Below are 27,634 nucleotides of genomic sequence, written 5' to 3'. Positions count from 1 at the left end.
CCGTTCCCGCAGTGAGAGGAGTGTTAGCAAGCCTAGCCCCGCAGCGTGTCCCGAGCAGCCGGGACAAGACCAGGACCGGTTTGTGACAGTCCGGAGGAAGGCTAGTGCTAAGCACCGCCACGTAGCACTCCAAGAACCGCTTCACGTCTGCAATAGGTTCTCTCCCCTCAGCGACGACACGCCGGCTGAACTGGACACGCTGGTGATTGGCAGCTCTATAGTTAGAGACGTGAAGCTGCCAGCGGTGAAGGTTAGGTGTTACCCGGGGGCCAGAGTGGGGGACATCGAGGGGAACCTTAGGCTTTTAAAACAGGAAGGTAGGAGATTCCGTCGAGTCGTGATTCACGCAGGCGGTAATGATGCCCGGCGGAGACAATCAGAGGTGCTCAAATTACAAGTAGCCTCGGTGTGTGAATTGGCTAAATCGATGTCTGATGCCGTAATATTCTCTGGTCCCCTGCCCAATTTGGTCAATGATGAAATGTATAGCCGACTTTCATCATTCAATCGCTGGTTGTCTAGATGGAGTGAGGAAAACGGAGTTATTTTTCTAAACAACTGGCGCACCTTCTGGGGAAAGCCTGGGCTCATCCGCAGGGACGGCATCCACCCAACTTTGGATGGTGCAGCCCTTTTAGCTCACAATATGGCTGATCGGCTTCGAACTCTAAATTGACAATCCAGCTCTGAGCCCCGGGCGCAGAGCAGTCGTGTAGAACACTCCTCTGTTGATCTTGTTGATCTCGTCACTAATCCTGCTCCCGGATTTTTACAAGTCAAGCATGGAGGTTTACCTAGGCTAACAGAGACTGTGTCTGTCCATAGTGCTCAAAGCATTAAAAAACAGTCAATGGGTAAAAAGCTTAACATCTGTACAAGACAAAATAACTTTTCCAGTAGGAAATACATAAAATGTGGTCTACTAAACATTAGAGCAATCTCCACTAAATCTCTGTTAGTTAATGACCTTATTGGTGACAATAACATTGATCTCCTTGCTCTAACAGAAACTTGGCTCCAGCAAGATGATTATGTGAGGCTCAATGAATGTACCCCTCCAACCTATGTTAATTTCCAAACAGCTAGATCAACAGGTCGAGGTGGAGGTGTGGCAGTGATTTCCCACTCCAGTCTTCTTCTTAAACCCAAAACTAATGTTAAATTCAACTCTTTTGAAAGCTTAATACTAACGCTTACTTGTCCAAATTGGAAGAATCAAAAAGCTGTGCTATTAATTATTGTGTATCGACCTCCTGGTCCTTACTCTGACTTTTTAACTGAGTTCTCAGAGTTTTTAAGCAATATAGTATTGACTCATAACAAGATCCTTATAATAGGTGACTTTAACATCCATGTGGATGATTCTGGTGATAGTTTGAGTAATGCGTTTATTGCAGTATTAGATAGTATCGGTTTCACTCAAAATGTTGATGAATCCACTCATAGTCACAAGCACACCCTGGATCTGGTCTTAACATATGGGATAGAAGTCAGTGACCTAAATGTTCTCCCTCAGAACCCCATACTCTCAGACCATTTTTTAATTACTTTTCAGGTTTTGATTGAAGACTACTGTGCTCAAAAAGATAAAATTCAGCTGATACGGACATTATCTGAAAAATCTGTGGCTCGGTACAAAGAATTGATCCAGCCTGCATTTGCTGCATTATCTTGTGAATTCACAGAAATGAGCTTATTGACCAGTGGTGATAATAGTGATCAGTTTGTTGACAGTGCTATGCACTCACTAAAATCTGCCCTTGACGTAGTGGCCCCGTTGCAGCTGAAAACCAATCGACCCAGGCGCGTTGCTCCATGGTTTAATTCTGAAACCCGTGTTCTCAAACAAAAAACTCGGCAATTAGAAAGACTGTGGCGTAAATCTAAATCAGAACAATCTCTGAAGGCCTGGAAATGTAGCTTGCTAAGCTATAAACAAATTCTTTTTAAAGCCAAGACATTATATTACTCTCGTTTAATAGAAATAAACAAAAATAACCCTCGGTTTCTATTCAACACTGTAGCCAGACTGACAACCAGTCATACTGTAGTGGAACCAGTAATCCCAGAATCTTTAAACTGCCATGACTTTCTTAAATTCTTTAATGATAAAATCATAACCATTAGAGGTAAAATCAGTGAAGCGCTTTCCTCAGATCAAGCTCAGGGAATCCAGCCACTGCCTCCACCTGAAATACCTGAAATACTAGATAGTTTCTCATTAGTAAATGGGGCTGAGATTACTTCAATTGTAATGTCTTCTAAAACCTCAACCTGTCTCCTAGATCCAATTCCAACTAAGCTTTTCAAAGATATCCTTCCAGTTATCTTAAATACGATCATAACTATAATAAATACCTCTCTAGAAAATGGCTATGTGCCACAGTCATTTAAATTCGCAGTAATCAAACCACTGCTGAAAAAACCTAATCTCGATCCTGATATTCTAGCTAACTATAGACCGATATCAAATCTGCCTTTTATTTCAAAAGTCCTGGAAAAAGTTGTGGTTAAACAGCTTTACCGCCACCTACAGGACAATAGTTTATTTGAGAAATTTCAGTCAGGATATAGAGCTTATCACAGCACTGAGACTGCGTTAGTTAAAGTCACTAATGACTTGCTATTGGCGGCTGACGCAGGTCTAGTCTCAATCCTGGTTCTCCTAGACCTCAGTGCAGCTTTTGATACAATCGACCACAATATTCTCCTGCAGAGGTTAGAATGTGAGGTTGGCATCAGAGGAAAAGCCCTCTGCTGGTTCAAATCCTATTTATCTAATAGGTACCAATTTGTTCACGTTAACCAACAGTCCTCACCGTGCTCCCAGGTCAGTTATGGGGTTCCTCAAGGGTCCGTGCTCGGGCCAATTTTATTTCTGTTATATATGCTTCCTTTAGGGAACATAATTAGAAGTCACGATATCAATTTTCATTGCTATGCAGATGACACACAACTGTATTTATCTATGAAACCTGATCAAACTAATCAAATAGACAGACTCAGTGACTGTATCAGAGAAATTAAAACCTGGATGACTACGAACTATCTCCGTCTGAATCCTGGCAAAACAGAGGTCATTATACTAGGCCCCCATAAACTGAGAGAGTGTCTATCCAAACAGATTATTACCTTAGATAACGTCAGTGTATCCTCCTCCTCTACTGTGAGGAACCTCGGGGTCTTATTTGATCAGGATATCTCATTTAAAGCACACATCAACCTGGCTTGTAAAACAGCATATTTCCACTTGCGCAACATAGCTAAAATAAGAAACATTCTACTTAGAAGCGATGCAGAAAAACTCATCCATGCATTTGTTTCTGCGAGATTGGACTACTGCAACTCCCTTCTCGCAGCCTGCCCAAAAAGTGTATTAAAAAACTTTCAGTTGGTTCAAAATGCAGCCGCCAGATTATTAACTGGAACTAGAAGACGTGAACACATTACTCCCGTTCTAAAATCTCTTCACTGGCTTCCAGTCGAGTTTAGAGTTAGATTTAAAATCCTTCTCCTCACTTACAAAATCCTAAATGGGATGGCTCCAACCTATCTCCAAGATGCTTTAACGCCTTATCAACCAATCAGAGCACTTCGCTCTCAAAATGCAGGGTTACTGGTGACTCCTAGAGTCTCTAAATGGACACTAGGTGGAAGAGCCTTTAGCTATCAGGCACCATTTTTATGGAACCAGCTTCCAAGTGGTGTCAAAGAGGCAGACACAGTCTCCACATTTAAGGTTAGGCTCAAGACGTTTCTCTTCGATGCAGCCTATGATCAGGTCAGCTAGGGATTCTAAACTAAACTAAACTAAACTAAACTAAAACAAACCAAACCAAACTAAAGTAAACCAAACTAAACTAAACTAAACTAAACTAAAACAAACCAAACCAAACTACAGTAAACCAAACTAAACTAAACTAAACTAAACTAAAACAAACCAAACTAAAGTAAACCAAACCAAACTACAGTAAACCAAACTACAGTAAACCAAACTAAACCAAACTAAACCAAACCAAACTAAACTAAACTAAATTAAATTAAACTAAACCAAACCAAATTACACTAAACAAAATTAAACTAAACCAAACTAAATTAAACTAAACTAAACTATACTAACTAAATACTAGTTTAAACAGTTAAGTATCCACAAAGCTGCCCCAGGAGCTAGAATGCTGTGGGAAGTACGGTGCACTGAGCCCTGTCCCCTAATGTCTGAATGTTATTCCCTTTAGTCCGTTCATTGCTTTTCACCTGCTGTCCCCCCCTTCGAGGGGGAGTCTTCTCCAGTTTCAGTTGCTGACTCCACTATTACGAAGGCCTATGAACAAGCTCCGTCCGGACCGGGAGGACACCCCTGTCGGTCCTGCCCGTGGACTGGCTTCGGTTCTACTGCTGGGATCCGTGGTTCTTGTGCTGGACCGTCCAACGAACTGTCCTCAACATTGTCCTAGGCTTTACTTCTTATTGTCTCATGCTAGCTGTTGCCAAAGCTGTCCGTCCCTGGGAGAGGGATCCCTCCATACTGTGGTTCTCCCCAAGATTTCTTCTTTTCCCACTGGGTTTTTGGAGTTTTTTCTTGCCGGATGTGAGGGTCGAAGGCGGTGGTTGCTTCGTTCTGTCTCGTTACTGTAAATATTGACATATTACCATTATGCTTATTCACTGTTTTTACTTTTACCGACAAATGTAACATCTTGAAGCCCTCTGAGGCAACTGCTGTTGTGATACTGGGCTATACAAAAATAAATTGATTGATTGATTGATTGACTGCCCCTTGTCGTCATCTTGTGGGCCTGTTGTTAATTTTGGGAGTTTAAATAAAGTTTGTTGACGTTCTACATCTTGCAAGCTTTCTAACGATATGTTACACGTGACTGAGGCATCATCCAGCTGGGAGACATCTTTGAGCGTAACTGCACAGTCCTGCTAGAATGAGGCACCGAATGGCAAATAGTTACTATTTTGGTGATATTTGCCAATTTTTTTATTATGAAACATGCACATTGATCTTCATTGTGTGTTTCTACAGCACATTGCACATTGTTTTTTTCTTGGTGTGAATTTTGCAGATATTATTGTTTACATATTGCAAAGGGGATTTTTTTGTTTTCCTGTGATATAATTGGCTGTTTTTGTATTGATATGCATGTGGTGTTATGCATCAGTCTGCATTTCATACATTGTCTGTTATACACCAATTTTGTAAAGCCAATGAAACAAAAACAAAAAAGCATGTTCATGTTTCAAGTTCTTGCACTTTCAATAAAGTATTATTTAAACAACCAGTTGTCATTCTTTTGTTGAGGCAGCAAAGGGAGGAAATCGGTAAAAAGTACTTAAGTTACTTTTAAAGTAACTTAGTTACTTTGATATTGAAGTAATCAGTAAAGTAACTAGATTACCTTTTTGATGAGTAATCAGTAATTGGATTACCTTTTCAAGTAATCTGTGACAACACTGATTTACAATAAAAAAGAGATTTGTTTTCAGATGTTTATCAGAGATTCTAGTTCAGTTCAGAGGTCAAACTATCGAGAGCAGAGGGAGTTTTCAGTTGAGACATTTCTGTGCGACATGACAGAGTCACATCATCAGCAGCTTTGAGGATTCAGCTTGGTTGGTTTAAACTACAGATAATGAGACTCGAGGTTTAGACCATTTCTCATTTAAAAATAGAGTCCAGACCTTCTGCATCCCCGAGCCCTACCGAGTCATTAAATGCTTGGGTGAAGGAGCTTATTCGGCAGTGTACCGGTGCTTTAACCCACGGAGAAATGAAGTAGTGGCTGTAAAGACAACCAAACATCCACCAAACACTCCGGAACCTGAGGTATACTGAATATCTTGATACATTTGCACAAATTGTACTTTACAAAAGGCAGCAATAGTCCTACTAGGGTTTGTGTAGCTCTTAGCAGGTTTGATTTGATCAAGTCCCTCATTAAAATGATGATGTTCCTGCAGGCGAGGATCATGAGAGTTCTCATGGCAGAGAACTGGACCAAGCCAACATCATTAAATACTACAGTGAACTGTATGTTGGGAATATACTCAGCCTGGAGTTCGAGGCTCTGGATATGAGCCTCCAGGACTGGCTTGTGTCCCAACGCGAAGCCGTGTGCCTGGATGATATCCGGGTGGCCGTCCAGCGGCTGGCTGTGGCCTTGGCTGGACTGAAGAGGGTCGGAGTGATCCGCACCGATCTGAAGATGGACAACATCATGTTAGTGGATCGCCCCCGGGCCACTGAGAGTCAAGGTGAACGACTTTGGTGTGTCCATCTTCAGAGAGGAAGCCATCACGGGAAACGTCCATCAGGTCCATCCACTGAGGTAAGAAGTGATGAGATGAGCATGACGGCTTCTCCCACTGTGAGCTCACTCACACTGATGAGATTCACTTTCTCACTCTCCATTTTTCAACCATTCAGCCTGACATTGTGATTCATTTTTCTATTTCTTTCCTCTTTCACAGAGCTCCACAGATACATTTAGGACTTCCCTTCGCAGGGCCCATCGACGTCTAGTTGTTAGGTTGCATTATGGGCACGATGCTCCTTTGCGTGCCTTTTTTTCATGGCAGCAACGAGTACGAAACAGTAAGTCATTTACGATATGCATGCATGAAGCAGGAGCTTTTCTTTAAAGAACTCAGCTTCTGTAGACTGGAGGGACTTGATGTTCAGTCGCTCTCCTCCTCTGCTGTAACTCACTGTCGAAAACTAAATCTCTGAAGGCTTCAGTTTTCTCCTGAAGATTCTTCCCTACTCTCTAGTCAGTGAAAGCAATGTTTCCACCTGCAGGCCATCTGGGTAGTCGCTGACTTGCTGTGATGTTCTCAGACTGCACGTCAATGAAAACCCGTTTATTTTTCAGTAAAGTTAGTAACCACAACTGTTTTTTATTGCAGTTGTAAACTGTGATCACAGTGCAGGGCCCACCACCCCAGCATCTGCTGGGGGCTGGTCTGTATACACACCACTTAAAAAGGGCGCGGAGTTCTGGACCCTGAAGGTACCGTATCTCTTCTCTGACGTTTTTCAATCCTAGTTTTATTGTTGACCGTAGATCACAACTCAGTATGTTCATGATTCTACTTTGCATCATTGACACTGTGACTATTCTGGTCTTTTAGCAGGGTATCCGCGGGGTCTTAAAAAGTATTAAAAGTTGATAAATGAATTGTGGGAAAATTAAGGCCCTTATAAAGTATTGAATAGTCTTAATCGCAATTTTGTGAGGTATTAAAAAGTATCCATGAATATTTATTTTACCTCTCACGATGTGTTGGTGATGTACTTGGAGCGAGATCGCCTGAAGGCTGTGCGCACGCTGGTGCAACGTGACGTGACAGTGAATTTTCGGGCGTTCAAACAGAAGAAGTCGAAAAGCGAAATGGGGAAGTGCGATTTCCCGATTCAGATATTGCCAAGACATTCACCTGTGGACAGGACAAAACAGGATACGTCATTAAATTCGGATTAGCACCACAATTTAAGCAGCAGCTTATCGATCGCGTTAACAACGCTGGCCGATTTGTGCTGATGTTTGACGAGAGTCTGAATCAGTCAACAAAAAATAAGCAGCTGGATGTCCATGTGCGTTTGTGGGAGGATGGCCACGTCCAGTCCAGGTATCTGGGCTCTCAATTTTTGGGACATGGAACAGCTCAGGACCTGCTGCATCATATCAAAGTAAGTGTACAGTATGCTAGTCTACTAGGTTAGCATTTCTTTTAGTCTGTGTGTTTGTGTGTGAATGAGTGTGGGTTTAACATTTAGCAAGCATTGGTGGTGCAATTTTATGTTTGAAACGTGCTACATATTATTTGATTTGAATGCCTGTGTAGACAAAGGAAATTCAAGGCGTAATGGCAAAAAAAAAAAAAAATTTACTGCCATGTCATTTCACAGTGAGGCAGCTTGTCTCTGTCAGCATGGATGGCCCCAATGTCAGTTTGAAGCTGGGAGACCTTCTTCAGAAGGAGCATGCAGAGCTGTATGGAGCTCAACTGGTGAAGATTGGAAGCTGTCTATAAATATACATATATTGAAACTTATTTTCTCAAGTTCACTGAGCTATTGTATTGAAATATGGGGAAGTGCCTGTAAAACTTATATTGAACCACTTTTCCTTATACAGAAACGAGCCATTCGTGTCGTAAATGGAAGTGGATACAGGGATCACACAAATCCAATATGTAAACAATTGAAATATTTAAAATTCAGTGAATTGGTTGAACTCAACTTCCTTAAAACTATGTATAAAGCTTAACAAAAAAATATTACCAGATAATTTGCAAAACAGATTTAAAAAGCGAGAAAGTCGATATGAATTACAAGGAACTGAAGTCTTTTCATTACTAGAGTCAAGAACCAAAACAAAGATGTACCACAATCCAAGGAATCAGTCTATGGAACAACCTTGACTGTAAAATTAAAATGTCTCAGGCCATTTCTAGTTTCAAGAAATGATTAAAAGAATAATTATTAAAATGATATGATTAGAGTTGTCAACCATTCCTTGAAAAAAGGAATCGTTCCGTATTTTGACGTAAAAGTGTGCGTTCCGTATTGAGCTGAAAAGGAACGCACTTTGTTCCGTATTTTTGTGAGAGTCAAAACGTGAGCAATGGAACATGCGCTTCTTTTTTCTGAAAACTTACGGTAAATTGTTCACCGGCTCTCTGACGTTCTGTGACCAATGAGCTGAGAAACACGGCTTGACAACACAGAATCCCTCTTATCTCATTGGTCAAAAAAACGCCGTTCCTAGGAGGCTGCGGCAGTTCATTGGCCAATAGTCAGTTTGGTCACAGAGCGCATGGGAAGAAGTAAATCAAAACATTAAAGCAGCGCAGCATGGCTTCCAGAGACATGTAAGTTTGTGCCGTTTCCATATCGGATATATCATGTTTAGTTCATTGATTTGTGTCTGCTGCTGCAGACTGTGGAGTGTTTTCAGTTTAGAAACAGCACCTTGTGGGATTTTTGTTCAGAAGTTTTTTCCAGTTTTGATTTTGCACTTTTTTAATTGAAAATAAAAAAAGAACATGTTAAAATCCAAAAGAGACAGCAGCTGTTTGAAGTTATTTTGCACATTTAGCAATAAATATAGAATAGAATAGAATAGGAATAGAAGACTTTATAAATCTCACAGTGGAGAAATGTACAGGTGTATCGGCTCATAGAACCCACAGCAGGGTGCAAAAGTAATGAATGGTGCAATAATTAACAAGTTATAGTGCAAATCATAGTAGGATTGATGATAAAAGCTAAAGACAATGAAGATCTAACTGTATGTACAACCTGAGTCTTAAAAATATAACAGGAAATATACAATATATACAATACAATATGCAATATATACAGGGCCGGCGCGGGCTTCTCAGGCGCCCTGGGCAAGCCCAGCGGGAGGGGGGTGGGGGAGGGGGGGGGGTGGGGGCAGGACTCGGTGATAGTTGTCGAAAGGGGGGGTTAGGCGAGCGAGCGCAGCCGAGTAGTGCACTGCTCAAACGGGCCGTCACAGCGGTGCACCGTGGACGGCGCGCCTCAGGCGCCCCCTATGGCTCGGCGCCCTGGGCAAGTGCCCCGGATGCCCAGCCTAATCGCCGGCCCTGAATATATAATTATACAGTATGATCTATAATATGTACAGTATGTTTTAGCAGAGTGAATGGATGATGAAGTGTAGCTGAATTTCTGAAAGGGGGGCGGGTGCAGGATATTATAATGTCCAGGATTATTGCACATATTCCACACAGTAGAACTGTACAGTCTGACAGCGGTGGGGATGAGAGGCCTGTGGTAGCTCCTTCCTGCTCTGAGGGTCTCAGTCGCCACTGGAGGAGCTGCTGAGCTCCTCTACCGTCCGGTGCAGTGGCTGAGAGCTGCTGTCCATGATGGATGATACTTGAATGATAACTGTCTCACTGTAGGCCTCAAATACAAACGGATCAAGCTGATCATGAGTTATTACAATCTTGCTACTGTAGGTGTAATGCAGTAGCCTAATGTGTTTTTATAATCGGTAATAGGTATAACTGTGGCAAAATGCTGTTATATATGCGTTTTTGACCCCCCCAAAAACCCAGTTTTTTTCAGCTGCCCGCAAGAGGCGTTCCTTATTTCAATCTCTGGGAGTTGGCAACCCTAGCAACAGCAGATGTGGAAAAGCCGACTGAAGCCTATAGCTGTCCTGGTGAACGCCGTTCCTCAACATTTACAATAAAGTTTCAAAGCGTGTTACCTTTTTGTGAGTGTTTACCCTTGTTAGTTGAAGATGTGTCGGTTTGTGACTGTCACCCAGCTGCTTCTGCATGTGCTCATATTAGCATGATTGAAACAGTAGCATCGGGGTCCTGAGAGACCATGATGGCCAGTGGGAGCCTGCTGACCCTATTTATTGTTTTTTCATTGTTGTGTTTATTTGTTTGCTTTTGCATTGGTTTTTGATTTAAGACTGAACTGAATAAAGATGTTTTCCAAAACAGAACTCCAAGTCAGGTTATTATTGTCAGTCTGATAGTGAAATATTGTGTTTTATTGGATTCCAGAAAAAAAATTGTAACAACTCTGAGTGAGTCCTTCCAGCACAGATTGCATACACTGCAAAAAAGGATGACCTAAATACAAGATATCAACACTAAATTAAAGAAAATTACTCTTAAAACTAGTGAAATGATCTGTCCATGCAGCAAATGAATTTTACTTAAAGGTCCATTAAGGAGTTTGCGCGATTTATGCGAAACAGCGCCCCCTGCAGGCCTTGGGCGAAATGCAGCTTAGTGAAAAACTCGTGCCTGTGGCTCCCGTGCACGGAAGATGGGGACTCCGTCTTCGCTCGTTTAGTAGCACTCAAGTAAAATGTGAGTATCTTTTACCTGGTGGAGTCTGTGTGGAGCTGTGGCAGTGCTAGAAGCCAGTCTGTTCTTACTTTCTGGAAGATCCTGCTCAGTTGTTGCTCACTAAGCATCTGGCGGAGTAATGGCGGACAAAACGAAACTTAAGGAAATCAGGCCAGCCGGAGCGTGCATTACGTCATTCCTTTCAAATTCTCCCAAAAAAACTCTGGTGCCGGACCGGCACTGCAACTTTCAAGTGACAATTTTGCGCTGTTAGAGGTACTTGTAATGAATATGTCAGGGCACATTGTACACATCATTAAAAATGTGTAACATATTTATGGTGGAAAATAAGTATTTTTAAGGTTGTAAAACTCCTTAATGCACCTTTAAAAAGAGATCTTGATCTAAGAATATTAAATCAAGAAATGAGTCTCTGTATCTTAAATATACTTTAAATCAAGTGAGATAAGACATTTGGACTGAAACCAAGACTTTTGAACTTGGTAAGATTTTGAGTGTTTGCAGTTTTTGCAGTGTACACACACACACACACACACAAACACACACACACACACACACACACACACACACACACACACACACACACAGAGACACAGACACACAGCCAGTCAAGTTGCTTTTGTTTTCTTGTGGGTTCAAAACAACCATAAAGTGTCCTCTGGAGCGCTCTCCAAGAAGTAACAGAGAAAGGATCCAAACATGGATTCTCTCTCCAGCACGTCGTCTTGACAGCCGACCGCTGACTGTCCTCCGTCCTGGCACAGCTCCTGAAAACCTCCCCGGCCACGACTGGGAGAGAGCGGGGAAGGAATCAGCCAACATGAGCCTCAGCTGCCTTCCCCAGCCAGCCTCACAGCCTCTGCTCTGCGTTTGACCACCACAACACAGAAGGAACGGAAGACTGACAGTGGGAAAGTGGAATTATTGCATTCATTTCATAGCTAAACCTGATAGTGAACACATGAATAGACCCAGGAAACGGCTGTTCCGTGGCAGTAACAAGTGTCTGGAGCCATGGTGCTGTCCATGAGGCCTCCGCTCGTCCCTGAAGATCCCTGGAGGAGAAAATACGACCAGAGAGCTGTCTGAGCAGCGTCTGGATGCTGGATTCACAGGCAGGTTAGTACAGAACCCCTGAAGGGGGTGGTTAAATACTTTTAATTTCCTTAGTTGTGCCATGATAACGAGTGAATTCCTTCCGTTTTTCCATGTTCATGAGTTCATTTCAGAGGTTTTCTGGGGGGGGGGTTCTTGTTACGACTTCAGCCTATTTATGTGCTTCTTGGTGTGTTTTTATTTTCATTTTACAGAAGGAGCTGGACATCGTGACAAGAGTGTCAAACCCTGACCGGATCTAGCCAGACACCAAAATGGACGTGATCTGTTCCATGGAAAAGTTTTCCTCACACATCCTGTACCAGAACTTTACCAGACAGGACTCCCTCCAGCCAGTGGACGGTGACAGGGTGGACATTAAGTCAGAAGAGGACACCTGTGTTTGGAAAGCTGACTTCATGATCCAGAACTGAACCTTGAGTCCGGCCATCCCGCTGCTGTCAGGCTGAACAGACAGCTGAGGCCTTTAAAGCAGCACAGCTATCAGAGTCAGATCAGCCCCCACCTGAAGGAAGTGTTCAGCCTACTCTGTTGAGAGCATTTCAATTCCCAGTGTTTTATACACGCCTGTTCTCTGATGGTGTCTGTTCACGGTGTTACTTCAGCGTGAGGCATGAAGCTGGATGTTACCTGGTTGATCTGAGTCTTCCACCTCTGTGGCAGCAGTGCCACGGAACAAACGGTTGGTTAACTTGACATCTAAAAGCAGGCGTTTCAGTTCAAGGTTCAGCGAAATCTCCACCACAGACACGTTTCAGGTTCGATCCATTAAAGTGGATAAAGCGAATGTCTTGTTTTGACTGATATGTAGAGTCAGACAGTTTTAGCAGGACATTTATGACCAGTTCACCTCAAACATAAGCTTTTGGACGAGCATTCTGGACACATAAGTTAAATGAATTCAACATTTTGGTGACCAATGGGATGTAAATAAATAACAGCAACTGATTTCTTTTCTTTTTTTTTAAATAGCTCCAGCATAATCTGAAGTGTGTTTGTATTGTTCAGTCTTTTAAATTCAGGAAAGCTTCTCTAATAAAATGCACTTTTACTCCTGAGTCTGAATGATTATATAGTGCTGTTCTCTGTGTTCGTGCACCAACTGATGGCCTGACGTGCAAACTGCAGCATTTCTGGTGTTTTAAAAATGTGGCTTGAATGTGAATATATTGTAAAAGAAAGACTCAAACCGATGGTATTTTCAGTCTTTTGCTGCCATGCAGACAGGCCTTGTGAACACAGTTTATTTTAATTCACTTCTATAACTGCAGTTAGACACATGGGACGATGTGTCTCTTTTGGTTGTACCTGTTCCTGTGCACAATTATGCGTATTTAAATGATTAATAAGGTTACTGTTTGTTGGATCTAAAGAAAAACCAACATGAGTTTTGTTTGAGGTCCAACACAGGAATAAATCTAAAAATAACATTTAGCAGCGTCCTGTGACGGGTGTGTGTGTAGCGCTGCCAGGTCGCTGATAAACTGCAGCGCTGCAAAAACCATGTTTACACAAGCTGCATCAGGGACGAACCCGAGTGGAACGGACTGCTGAAGAACTCATGAGCATGAAAGACTCACTGAGATGCTCTTTAAACGTGTCTCCATGCTCTGTGTGTGTGTGTGTGTGTGTGTGTGATGCATGCAGCCTGTTGCATTGGTTCCGGTTTTCTTTTTCTCTTTTTGCTTTGCTTAAACTTTCTCTTTGCATGGCTGTGATATTTCTGTCTCCTGGCGTGTTGCTGAGATTTCTCGGCTCTGTCCAACACGCCTTTTATTATTGGACGAAACGGTGACTGGACTTCACTTTTGACTCTGAACCCCCAGACAGGAGGAGGCTCAGAATAGGATCCGTAGGGGAATCAGAGGGTCAATGAAGCACCGGCAAAGAAAGTTATAGCAACGTTCCTGTGGCTTTAAGACTCTTTTACTCTTAGTACATTTTGTTTTTCTGACAGTTTCATACTTCTATGTTTCCACCAGTCCCTGAGGTCGAACAACGCAGCAGCAAATATCACAACACAGCAGTGAACAGACACAATGGAAGCTGGAAAACAGGCTTTGTCTCCACTTTATTTTCTGACAGAACCAAGGCGGAGCGAGTGACAGCAGAGCACGTACATCACTATTTCTGATTTCATCAATATTTCTTCATTCATTCGTTCATTCATTTTCTATGCCGCTGTTTCCTTTTCAGGGTGGCGAGTGGCTGGAGCCGATCCCAGCTGCTGCGGGCGAGGGCGGGGTCACCCTGGACAGGTCGCCAGTCTGTAGCAGGGCTAACACACAAACAACCATTCACGCTCACATCCACACCTAGGGGCAACTTAGGGTGACCAGTTAACCTGACATGCAATATTTCTGATTTCTGAAAACATCAGTCACAATCATCGGGCAGCAAAGTTTTACTGACGTTTCATTAAACTCTCCTCTAATCACAACAGTCCAGCTTTGTTTCTTGGGGACAATATTTTCTGACGGGCTTCAGTTCCATCATAAAATGTTGTCCCCAGTAAGTCGCTGTAAGTTTTTCATACAAAAAAAAAATTATATATTCATATATTATTACAAACAAAACTGCATTCTTCACAGAAAACTATATTATTTGCAATCTGCACGAGACAAAGGAGAGGGAAAAGAAGCAAACAAAAAACAAACAAACTAGGGCTTCCTTTGCAGGTTGTAAGTTCTGATTTTAATGGTGTGTCTAAGATTATCTTGGGGTCGTCGCCAGGTTTCGGGATGAAGGTGATTAATTCTTGTTTCATTGTTGGAGGAAATGAGAAGTTATCAGTCACATCGTTAGCAGAAGAAGAAATGGCTCTTTCAAAGTCCCAGAAATGTGGGCAGAAACCGCCGTCAGACCGCCACAGCCAGGGGGTTTATTCAGACAGGCTCTGCTGCTTTGTCCAGCTCTTGAACAGAATCACACAACTTCACAAAACCTTCATCTATTAACCTATACGAGGAATTAAACTTTTTATATGCTTGAAAAATGAGTTAGAGACATTGATAGAAACTCTGTGGAGACCAGCTGAAACTGTCTCCTCAGTGATCAAGGTTGTTTTCTTTCTGTGTGAAGCTATAAAAATTCCCTCTTGGGATTAATAAAGTCTTTTTGCTGTATTCTGTTCTATTCGTATAGTTTCACATCTCTCAGACATGTGTATTTTTTGTAGCGCAGCAGCGTTCAGACAGTGTGATTACCACGACCCGCCCACAGCAGGCCTCCCTGACGTTCACATGTGCAGCAGGGCTGAAGCGCCTCGCCTCAGACGGCTGCAGGGCCGAGTCCGGGAATAATGTGAGTCCCCGGCGTCGGCCGGGCCGGGAGGCAGAGCCGCTCCTGGTGGAGGTGGGCTTAGTGTGGAGAATCTCTCCAGCTGGAGGAGTCGGAGCAAAGCCCTCCGTCAACAACCACCCATCTGTGCAGCGTCCAACAACAGAACCACTGACCTGGAATAAAATACTCTGAAGAGGAAAAGCTCGACCTGAAGGACTTTTTAAAGGGTTAATTATCACTCAACACTTCATAAAATAATCCTAAATTAAGACCAATGTGTGAGATGTATTTAATAAGAGGTAGAAAAGGTCTTAAAATGATGAGAATTGCTTATATTTGAAAGCAAACAGGCAAAATGCAGTTTTCATCTCATTATGTGAGATGTGTCATGTTTTATTATTATTTACATAAATCCTGAAATGCAACTCATCAGTCGGATTTCAGTTATTTTTCATGTTGTTTGGCCATCATTAATCATTGTAACATAGGAGAAAGATGGAAGTTATGTTTAGTGATACTGGTTGATCATTAGACATAAAAATTCAAGATTTAACTTATAAATGTAATTAAAATAAGCAAAGAGTATTTTATTACATCTAAAAAAACAAAAAAAAAACTTACTTTTGTAATCAATGTTAAAGGGAGGTGTCAAACATAAGGCCCGTGGCCCCCTAATTAAAATGTATTCTGGTCTCTGGTTCAGTTCAAATAACATGAACACAGCGCCCTCTGCTGGTCAGAGTTATGAGTTACAGACGACAGGAGCGGATGAGGCGGTGCATTGAGGTCTGGTTCTGCTCTAAGAAACACTGATACAGATGATTATCAGTCTGACCGACTCCACAGCTCAGACCGGGAGCTGAAGACGAGCTGAAGGTCTCTAGCGACGCGTCCTGCAGCGAGTCCAGATGAAAACTGCTTCTTCTGCAGGTTCACAGGAAAGCAGGAGCTCAGCCGTCATGAAGCTCTGAGAAAAAACTGAAACGACGCCTAAAGCCACGATTTCTATCTTTAAAAGAGGTTTCAGCAATCAGTCATGTAATAATGCTCCATGGCAGATGAATTCTGGTTCATGTAAATGTGACAAAGCCAAACATGTCATCAAATATCTGAACCCATTTGATGAAATTCTCCAATCAGTTATGTGATTAGCTCGTTATTACATGAACAACAAGGGAAAATCTAATAAAAATCTAATTAAAACAGATATTATTGGAAATGTTGGTAATAAAACTGAGGTAATTTAAAAACATATATCTTTAAAATTAGTCATGATTAGTAAAGTGCTGTCCGTTAACATGAACAAACACATAAATCTCAAAGGTGTTAAACATAAGGCCCGTGGGCCCAATGTGGCACCACAGAGGACCTTATGAGACCTTAAACAATTATTGAAAACGTTCTCTTGGATTGAGCTGCTGTTTCTGACTCATTTCAACAGGACACAACATGTCAAGATTTCAGGTGAAAACACGCTGATTCTCCTTTTTCGCTTCAAAAAACTTCACAAATTTGGAATGAACATTTGTGACGATAGTTTTCAGAAACTTCCACCTTGAGGGCCGTATTTGCTCAGAGCGCTGTTATTGTGTAAACAGACGCCCAAAACACAAAAGTTTTCCATGTTCACTTGAAAACGCTGTCATGTAAACGGGACCTCAGCAAAACCACACCGAGACCTGAGCCTGCTGGTCCTAAAGACGAGTTATCTAAAGCATCAGAGCCACGTGAGGGTGGACATGAACGCTCAAGTCTCTAAAATCCCACTGATGAAGGACACGGTTTTGAAATATTTCCCTGGATTTTGAATCAGTAGATATTTTTAATGGCATAATCTTCAAACTGGACATATTTTTCTTCAGAATATTGAACTTGTTGAGAATTTTTATCAATTCACTGTCTCTTCCCTTCTCTAGTTTGCTCAGGATCAGAGTGAAGCTTGTGAGTGAAGAAGAGTTGGACCTCCTCAGGCTGCTCTGTGTGAGCAGGGCGCCCTCTGCTGGTCAGTCGTGTCATTACAGGCTCCAGCCTCCCTGCTTCCTCATCTCCTCCATCTGTTCATCCCTTCATCTGGCTCCTCCAGCTGACTCCACCCTGGACCTGCTGTCATTATGTCTCCACAGCAAGTGAAGGAGCAGAAACACACAACAAACACACCTGAAGCATTAAACCCCAAACATAAGCATCAGCGAAAATGAAAACAGTCTCATTTGATCTGATCTTTTTTGGAAAATAAAAAAGTTTATTTCAAAATATTCATTTGTGTCTCAAAACAGTTTTTCACAAGTCTGGAGCGTAGAAAGTATTAAAATCTACATTTTCTTAAATTATTATTCATAATATGATCTATTCATGCCCATTAGAATGTATCTGTATGTACACCTGTATACACACTTGCACACAGACACACCAGACTTGAGCAAAATTCTGGAATGATTTAAGATTGTCTCACAAATTTCAATTCATATCTATGAATTTGACCTGAATCTGAATAAAGTTTGCAAACAGGAAGTAGAATTGAAATTGAAATTCGGATTTAATTAGGTAAATTCCAATAGATGATTTTTGTGTATACCATAATCATGTTTTGCATTATATTCCATACATGACAGTTTTATTTTATTCAAATTTTATCACTATGAGCTTCTTTTACACATTATAATTAGATTCAAACTGGAAGGAGTGTAATAAATGACTATTGTATTCACAGTAATGTTGTCCATTTTGTTCTTTTTCAAACAAATGAATTTTACAATTTATTCAAAATGAAGGGAATCTGAATTTAATGTTAGTGTTTTATGATGTTTTTACTGTTTGAGTTGAAACCTTCGCTTAACGTGACAAACTCTTCCTGTTGCTTGGTAATAAGGAATTTCTCTTAATATCAATGAATTTACACACACACACACACACACACACACACACACACACACACGCAGTTACCTGTAAATCAGTTCATGAAAAATTTCCTGTCAAAACAATCTCCAAACTTTCACTTGCAGTATTATAGTGGATTTAACAGTATTTTGAAATACAAATTCTTGCGATTTTGCGCGAAACTCTTAAATAAAGTGAAAATAATCACTCGACAACAACAAAAGTGAAACTCTGTAGGGAGAAAAGGAGTTAATTCAGCATTAAGCGGGTTTGAAGGACATTAGGTGGAAAACAAGTCACTGGGCCAACTTCATATCGGTCCAAGAAGTGGACTTTTTGAAAGGCATGCTGGGAAATGTAGTCCTTAGTCGCGGGTGCGCTCCGCAGCGCTGCTTTACCAAACTACATCTCCCAGAAGCCTTTGCGGCTTCACGCTGCTTTCCTCTGGTACTGTTTGGCATGCTAAATGTGGTCAGCGGGCGAGTTTCTTCCCCTCGGCACTGAGGAGCGCTGCTTTATTTCAACGCCGACTCCTTCCTGCCCGGGTGAGTGAGCTTCACTCCGCGCTGTCCCGCTTCACAGACCCGCAGTGAGTCCGTGTTTGGTTCATTCCGCTCCGGGTGTTAGCCGTGCGGCTAGCTGACATGCTAACGTCATGCCGCAGGAGGAGAAGTTGTCAGATGGTGGTCAGACCGAGTTCACGTTCATTCAAGAAGAGCTCCTCTGCTGGTTTCCGCTGTCTTACAGCAGTGTGTGGACGGGGCGGCCTCCGCTCGCTGTGCGGGACGCTGTGCGGACAGGGGCAAGTCAAAGCTTCCTCCTGTCTGTCCTCTAAACAAAACAGTCTCAATGTCACTCCGCTTAAAATAGACGTTTGGGGGAAAACGTGTCTGGATGAGATCCCTCCGGACCCCCGGGACCCCCCCTCTGCCCCCCACCCCCTGCCTGCTGTCCCTCCAGCACTGAGAGTCTGCAGACTGCTAACAGACAGCAGACCAGGTGATGTGAGTCAGCTGTGGTGGAGAGAGACTGGCTCCAGCTCAGTGTTTCAAAACTTTATATGGAGGTGGTGTCATTTATCATAATTTCAACCCTACACACTGCTCCATTCACAGTCCAACTTATGTTTAAATCAGCGGGGTCAATTATTAGGCCCGTGGGCCAAAACTGGCCCCAAGAGTTTTGTGGATTTAGGAATATTAAGATTATCTGTAAATCTTCTACAGATCATTAGTGATCACTCCATCACAGCCATCGGTCCAGGTCAGTCTTCACAAACAGTCTGGTGTAGTTATAATCACAAGAATCTCAGTTAGAGGTGAAGTCTGGGTTAATTATGAACTAAAGTCTAAGTAATGTCACATCTGGGTGAGTTACAACAACTGGAATCCGGATTACTGTCAGTCTGCCAGTTCCACATTCTGGGTTAGTTATAGCAAATATTAATCAAAACAGTCATAGAAATATCACAGAACTGTAAAACCTACAGAGAAAACATCACCTGGGTTTCTCTGGGTAGTTTACTGCTGCTCTGCTGCTCTGATAGCCGGTGTTTAGTTTAGATTACCAGACCGGATTAGGAGCAGAATGAAGCTTTTCTTCCCTCTCAGTGTGAGATTATGGTTCATGGTTGTTGCCAACATGCAAACTAAAGGCTGCAGAAGCTCGAGCTTATTGATAAAACCCGGTGGCAAAGAGGGTTTCAGATCAGTTCATTAAAGAAACGTTTCTCAATCTGGCCTCAAACCAGGCCGTGAACCACTACCCTGTTCCACAGCCCCACCCAAGGCGACGGAAGGCGGAGGGAGTGGCGTGATGGAGGCCGATACAAAGTTCAGCTTGTTTCCTCTGGAAGGAGGCGGACTTTACTTTATCACCTGTACGAGAGATAAAACTATAAATCTATAAGATGTTTAGAGATTAACGACCAGTTCAGTGAGTGTGAAGGCGTGGAAGAATGAAGTGGTCATGGTTGTTGTTGAATGTCCAGTTTCCTGTTTGTCGCGGTAGAGGTGTGGATCATCTCTGTTTGTGACCCTGTAGTCAGCGGCTGACCAGCTCAGAGGAAGAGGAGGAGGAGGAGGATGATGCAGCGCCTCCTGACTCTGGGGAACCTGCGGCGGGCGGCGGCGGCTCGCCCGCTGCTGCTGGCCGCCGCCGTCCCCGAGCCGCCGCCGGCTTTCTGCTGCTGCGTCCTCCGCCTGCCGCCCGCGGGCCGAGCGGGACGCCACCTCGCCACGTCCCCCGCCGGCAGAGCGGCGGAGCAGCACCGGCAGCAGCCGCCGCAACGGGACGAGGAAGAGGCCGGTTCGACGCCGCAGAGGCAGGCCGCCGGCCAGCCCGTGGAGGTGGACCCCCTGCAGGACAAGTCCATCGGCCTGGTCCAGAGGTTCAAGAAGACCTTCAAACAGTACGGGAAGGTGCTGATCCCCGTGCACCTGCTGACCTCCACCGTCTGGTTCGGGACTTTCTATTACGCTGCTATGAAGTGAGTCAGTTTCTCCTGTATCCATTTCCAAACACTGAATGAAACATGTAAACATGTGGTGTGAGCGGCGCCCCGCTCCGGGTTTCATCCTGGTTCTCTGTCCCCTCAGCGGAGTGAATGTGGTGCCGTTCCTGGAGATGATCGGCCTGCCGGAGTCCATCGTGGGACTGTTGAGGGACTCGTCTAGCGGCTACGCTCTGACTGCATACGCCATGTACAAGGTCCTGCCTCCGCCTTCCATGCTTCCAATGCTTCAATGATTCTAAGCATCCCAGAATGTCGTGTGGGTCAAAGAGGAAACTATCAGTTTCACTTCCTCTATCAGAAAGTTTAATTAAAGTTGGTTTTCTGTTGAGATTCTTGACATTTTCCATGATAATTGTTTGCTTTTTTGAAAACATTGACATGTTGATCATGTTTCCTCTGCACCACAAATACACTGTAGAACAAGCGGGTCCTCATCCAAGATGGCCGCCACATTCTATTAGTTAATGAGGTCTGGAACATGTGTGAAAGGTTTGAGTCTGTCCCACAATGTGTAGAGTATTACAGGCCTGCAGAGCGGAGTGTGTCCCTGTGTCTGGGTGGATGCCGTCTCCTTCCTCTCCTGACCGTGTGATCGCTCTTCCCTCCACAGATAGCGACGCCCGCTCGCTACACGGTGACCCTCGGCGGCACGTCGCTCTCCGTTCAGTACCTCCGCAAGCACGGCTACCTGTCCACGCCGCCGCCGGTCACGGAGTACATCCAGGACAAGATGGAGGAGACCAAGGAGAAGCTGTCGGAGAAGATGGAGGAGACCAAGGAGAGGTTCTCCGAGAAGATGGAGGAGACCAAGGAGCGCTTCTCTGAGAAAATGGAAGAGACTAAGGACAAGCTCTCAGAGAAACTGCAGGAAACCAAAGACAGAGTTTCAGACAGGAAAGCCTTTTTCAGGAAGAAGGGCGATTAGCGGGTGATCAGCGAGGCGACGCCGCAGAGGAACAGATGGTGTTTGTGTTCGCGGCGAGAAGAGAGACGGTTGCACTTTCCCTGACATTTCGTCTGTCACCTGTCGTCTGTTTAGGTGTGTCACTCGGCCCCTCGCCGTCCTCGCCATGCACTCGGAGCGTCGCGCTCACGGCAGCCCGGCAGACTGCCGGCTGCTCCGTGTCCTGGATCTCCACAGGATTTAGAGAGGGCGGGGCTGCGGCGGTGTGGCTGTTAGAGAAATAAAACTTGAAGCTCCTGGGTCCCTGTGTTCTCGTCCACTCGTCCGTCACAGCCTTCGCCAAGGCTCCCGGTGTCGCCTCGTGTTCTTTCTAATGGAGTCCGGCAGAAATCAAGTCTTTCTAATGTATTTTTAAATGATAGCCAAAGCTCCCCGCTCCGCTGCGCTGCCGTTGGTGGGGTGAGGCGGGGTGAGGTGGGGTGAGGCGGGGTGAGGCGGGGTGAGCAGCGCCGACGGGTGAAATGCTCCTGCAGTTCCTGTCACATGTCTGGTTAAACCACAGCTTAATAAAGTGAAATGTTCAGTCGCCTGCTGCTTGATCTGCTGTCAGTCAGTTTAAGCCTCCCAGAGACGAACACTGCCACCTGCTGGCAGAACCCGTACCTCCAGCCACCTGGATGAGCAGTGGTCAGTGGGAGGGGAGCTGCAAGCGGCACCTGCTGGAGATTTAGCTTAATGTTTCCCTCTGCGGGCGAAAAAGTTACACTTGAATGAAATGAAGAGTCAAACCTGGAAGAAGCTTCAACTGTGAGTTGAGCTGGTTCATACAGACAGAGCCTGGGTTAGTTATAACCACAGTGTGGGTTAGAAGGTCTGTTCAGTGTATCGGTGACAGCCTGAACTCATAAGAGCAACCAGAGTCTGGGTTAGTCAGGCTGACCAGGGTCTGGGTGAGTTATCACCACCTGAGTCGAGGGCAGAGTTGATGTCTGAAGTCTGGGTTAGTCGTAGGAAATAGAATCTGACTCAGACTTAATTAGTAGTGATGAGGGTTAGTGGCAACTATAGTCTGGATTAGTTAAAATTCCACTAGTCCCAGACTAAAAGTAATTCCAGTCTATGTTAGTAATGGCAGCTGTACTCTGGGTTCATTATCACCACTGAAGCCACCAGAGTCTCGGTTCCAACCCGTCAGTCTGCAGGCGGCCATCATTCCAGCACACCTATCAGGTGTCAGGTTTGACCTCACAGGCAAAGTAAAGAAAGGAAAGAGTACTGAGGACTCGGTGGGCGGCGCTCCACCTGCTGAAGAATCAGAGGACGTCTCTGAGCCGCCGGAGTCCAGGATGCTGATCATCTGTTCTGCATGGAGCTGCAGCCTCCGTCCCTCCTGATCAGCCTGATCTCTATGGAAATACTGAGCCGTCAGGGAGCTACGCTGACCTCTGCTGTCCAGTCTAATGAACAACTGTTTATGCAGTCCACTGCCCACACACACACACACACACACACACACACACACACACACACTTGCCCGTCGTCCCACAGGGAGGCTGACGCCCGGGACAGAGCGCCGCTCCGGCGCCTCACGCCGTCCCAGCGTGAGGACAATCTGTGTTCCTCGGGTGCGGAACACGCCTCGGGTGTCAGGACCCGTCTGGGAGGCCTGGAGGTCAAACACAGGTCAGGACGGAGGAGAGTGTCCAAAGTGTCCAAAGTCACGGCTCCTCCTGTGCGTCCAGAGGTCAGCGGACGTGGACAGACTGGGAGCTTTAATGAGTCACAGTCTGCTTGTTCTCCCAGTTTCTGTACAGTAACAGTAACAGTAACAGTAGCAGCTACAGTCACATTCACAAGTTCTTTCACTGCTTTCTTGGAATTTATGCAGATATTCATATTCATACATACAGTTCTCTCTCTGTCGTCCATATATAATATGATCTCCGCCATATGCTGCTGTCTCTTTCTGTTTGCCCTTCACTTTATGCATATTCTCATGAGTCCAGGTGAGGCCAGACGAGTCAAGACAGCAGCGGGAGTCTTCCACGCCTTCCAGCTGAACTGAGAACCGACCATGTAGCATCAGGTCACTGAACACGATGTCTGCCTTTCTTTCCCTCCACTGGCACATGGCCTGTGTCTACCTCCTCTTTCTTTTGAGCCGTTTCAGATGATTTCTGTTCTCTCAGCAAGATTTCACCTGAAGAAACAAGAGGGATTTCAGTTTTATTGCCCCTGTCTGGAGTCATGTTCTTATGGCTGCGTAGAAGCATGAAGTGTATGCACAGCTGCAGCGTGTTCACGCCCTGTCCTCCACTCCTCCACAGCCTTCCAGAGACCACAGTTCAGTTCAGTCCAACTTCAGAAGAAAACACAGTCATGTCAAGGTGGTGGTGCAGAGAAAAAACAACAATTCCACAAGAGAAGATGAGGGAAGGAACCTGCAGAACCAGACTCAGAGGAGCAGAGCTGTACGGGTCTCCCAGCAGTCTAAACCTACAGCAACTTCACCAGAAAACGGTCCAGAATGTAGTGAAGCAACTCGTAATGTAAATTTCATTCAATAGAAAAGTCTCAGTAGAGACTGTTTCAGCCTCCCTGACTGAAACTAGGCAGATTTACATGGACCAAAAATCCTCCTTACAATGGGATTGTAGGGGAAGTGGATTGTAAACTGGATGGCGGTTGAGAAAACTTAAAAAAAAAAAAAATCCTGACAGAACAAACACTAGAGAGGAGAGATGGATGCAAATCACGCCACCAGCAAATTGCTCAAACAGCTCCGTAGCAGACTACTAGCAGACCCTCCGGGCGGTGTTATGGATTAACTGGTTCCCGTGTTAACAAGTGTCCGATGTCTGTGTAAACACCTGCTGGAAACAGTGGCGGCGCCAGAGTACTTTTTCTGGTGGGGCTGAGGTGGGGCTGACGACCCATATTATGGCAGGGCTCCAAAAAATGCCAGAACTTCTATGTGAACGTGTATTTAAAATAAAACAACACCCCGTCTCGATCTAGATGCAGTGAGAACACGGTCGCTCCCTCATTCGAGCCAACTTTCCTCGTTTGCCGCACTTTTGTCCGTGTGAGGCTTCCGTAGCGCACGACACAAACTGTTATTCTGAGCACGCACATCAAGCATGGCGGAGAGGAGAGCCTGTCTTCCTTCTGAAAGTCAGCGATTTGTGCAGCCTGCAGAAAAATCAAGTACAACTGTCTGCGGTGCCTCTGCAGTCCGCTGGAGGAGGTTGCCAGATCTGCCACGAAACCCGTTTAACTCAATAGAAAGCAGCCCAAACCGCCATCTCGGTTGAAAATGCACGTTAAAACTGTATTCATACAATTAAAAAAAACGTCATAAACACATAATCATTTCATCAACCCGTCTGACGTGTTCAATAAAGAAGCTTGATTTGTCAGAAACCTGCCCAGTCTGGCAACACAGAGCTGCTCCGTTACATGTGCTGCAGTGGCGCTGTTGGATTTAAAACTTTTATTTTTTCTTGGTTGACTTATGGAAGGGCTAATACAATTCTTGGTGCGGCTTTAGCCCAGCCAAGCCCCACCCTGACGCCGCCTGTGGCTGGAAACAGCAGATGTTAAAATAAGACTCACAAAAGACTCCAACCTTATAAATTTACTGTAACGTTGGATAACCGATGTTCGCCAGAACTACTACAAGTTTCAGTCAGTTTTCAACATCGATTGGTCACACGTTAACACGGAAACCAGTTAATTCGAAACATCTGCAGGCGGAGCGGCGCCCCGGTACTCACACCGGGACGTGCCGCTCGGCGGGGCGGGACTCCGGCTGGGAGAGCGCTCGCTCCTTGAGCAGCGTCTCATGGAGATGTTGGGACATTTTTTGAGCAGATATCCAGCAGATGAAAACACTGTGCTCGGCGAGAGGACCGCTGGCTGCTCAGCTAAACATCAGAACCTGAATACTCCGTGAGAGACTTTGTCCTCATGTCACAGGACGCTGTATAGTCCGCTCCACCAGGGCCCTGGTACGTTTAATACAATTGTTTTCAATCGGACTGAAACGTAAAATGGGCCACTGTGTGCTGGTTCCACATGAGAAGAGCCTTGAGGAATAAAACCAGATATGCTGCTCATTACTGCCACCTAGTGCACAACAGCAGTATTACACAAATCTTAGAGATTCACCATTTAATAATTATGTAAAATTAATTCCCAATAAGCATTGGTGTCATTAAAAAGTATTGTAAAAAGAGCCTAAGTGATGAATAAAAGCTGATCGGTCTTTGCTGCATGTGGGGAAGCAAAAGTGAGCGAGAGGTCTCAGTCTTTAGATGAGAAAAGGTTGGTTTGGCCAAACTGCAGGAGACATCAGTCACTGCGCCTCGGGGCGTGGAGCCAGCTGGCCGCACACCTCCGCCGCTCCATACGCTGCCTCTCAGATATATGTATGTTCTATCTGTGAGATTTATGAAGCTCTGCAGTCTGGAGGTGAATTGAAGTGGCTCTGAAAGGAAATTACGAGCAATGTGTCTCCTTTCATAGAGAAGGTCGACTTTATTGTTTATCGTACAAAATCCGTCTTTTGAACAGCTTTCAGAGGACCGTGTTCTTCCACAGGAAGTAGAACCACACCAGAACAGGTGGAGCTGATTCCAGATCACAGTCTGTCCAAAAAGACACTTCAACCCAGCATGCACGACTGATACAGAGACGGAGCTAAACACTGCAGCACCGTACCGGTCCGCCGGGGAGTCGCTGCAGCGTCCAGTCTGTCCTCTGTCCTGAAGGTGGACTGAAATGTGTCTTATAGCAAGACCAAATTGCCCGACACAGAGTCAAGACTGAAACCGGAGCATGGCAAGACCAGGACCAGAGGGGCTAGGACCAAGTCAGGAACAAGGCCAGGATCAAGACCAGAGCACCTAAGACCGAGACATCAGGGGCCCGAGACCAAATCAGGACTAATATCTTGAAGACGTGGTCTTGAGACCGGTCTTGGTCTCGAGTACTGCAACACTACTCAGATGATTCTGTTCAAGGATCGATCAATATTCAGCATTTTGGTTGTTTTCACACTTTTATCTGGATATCTCTGAAGCCAGATCATGTTTCACACTGGGAATGAAGTCAGAGGCATCAAACTGAACACTGATGCTCAGCTGAGCGATGCAGACTCTTGTTTCTGCATGTTTCTGATGTTCCATGTTGTTTCTGGAAGTTTCCCTCATGTCTCTGTGTCTCTGGCAGGTATTTAAACGTGGTGGCTGCACCGGCGGCAGGTTGGGCATCAGCCTCAGAGCGGCTTCCTGCTTAGGAGGGAACATCCAGACGCAGCATCCTGACTGAATGTGGAAGTGGGAGCCGTGGAGAGCAGCCTCCTCTTCCTCCTCCTCCTCCTCCTCCGTCTCCTCTCTGAGTTCAGACGGTGAAGCTGCAGTGAGTCTCGTCTCTGAGCGAACAGCTGAGGTATGCACCATTTCCTCTGCATGCCCCGTACCAGCCTGCCAGCTTCACAGGCAGGGTGTGTGTGTGTGTGTGTGTGTGTGTGTGTGAGATGCAGCAGGAGGTTCACTCAGAGGACAGGAGGAGCTCCCCCCCCCCCAGTAAGTGAGGCTAAGTGCTTTGAACATTAGCTTTGTTTCACTCCTCTGAATGTTATGACAAGTTTCCAGATGGGCTCCGTCTATAAATAAACGGCAGGAATATCCAGAAACCTATGTTTTATGCATCTCATTACTTTACAGGGCCGACTGAGTCATTTCCTCCTGGCTGAGGAGGAGGAGGAGGAGGAGGAGGCGGCGGAGGATGTTCGCCAGACGCCTTGGGAGTGAGAGCCGGGCGGGGAGCAGCGAGGCGACCCCGATCTGAACCGGTGATGAGCTGAAGTTGTCCTGAAGCTCAGCAGACGCGGCAGACGGGGAGAATTAACCTTTAAACGTCTCTCATCTTCCTGGATCAGCGTCACTGTATGAATCGAACCAGCTTCCTAAAAGCTGGAATCCCGTTTCGCTGGATAAAGTTGACCTTCAGGTCAACCCCTGCTGTACCAGATTCATCCGACCTCTCGACCTTTACAAGCTTCCCCG

At 44.9% G+C, this 27,634-nt stretch overlaps 1 protein-coding gene across 2 annotated transcripts; it reads left to right on the top strand.

Annotated features, from left to right (window-relative positions):
- Positions 1 to 18,561: 18,561 nt before the first annotated feature.
- On the top strand, positions 18,562 to 22,137 carry fam210ab (family with sequence similarity 210 member Ab). Of its 2 annotated transcripts, none has more exons than XM_030103266.1 (4): positions 18,562 to 18,689; positions 20,188 to 20,632; positions 20,742 to 20,853; positions 21,270 to 22,136. In XM_030103266.1, exons 2-4 carry the CDS (start codon positions 20,229 to 20,231, stop codon positions 21,582 to 21,584), a joined length of 831 nt encoding a protein of 276 aa, XP_029959126.1. In that variant the 5' UTR covers positions 18,562 to 18,689; positions 20,188 to 20,228; the 3' UTR covers positions 21,585 to 22,136. The 2 variants fall into 2 exon arrangements, with proteins under 2 accessions (XP_029959126.1, XP_029959127.1); XM_030103267.1 differs by lacking the exon at positions 18,562 to 18,689 and adding an exon at positions 18,716 to 18,733 and having other exon boundaries at positions 21,270 to 22,137.
- The last annotated feature ends 5,497 nt before the right edge of the window (positions 22,138 to 27,634 follow it).

This window comes from Salarias fasciatus, chromosome 11, assembly GCF_902148845.1.
Source record: "Salarias fasciatus chromosome 11, fSalaFa1.1, whole genome shotgun sequence".
Taxonomy (NCBI): Eukaryota; Metazoa; Chordata; class Actinopteri; order Blenniiformes; family Blenniidae; genus Salarias; species Salarias fasciatus.
The sequence above is the reverse complement of the archived record's forward strand: the minus strand, read 5'-3'. Positions and strand labels throughout refer to the sequence as shown.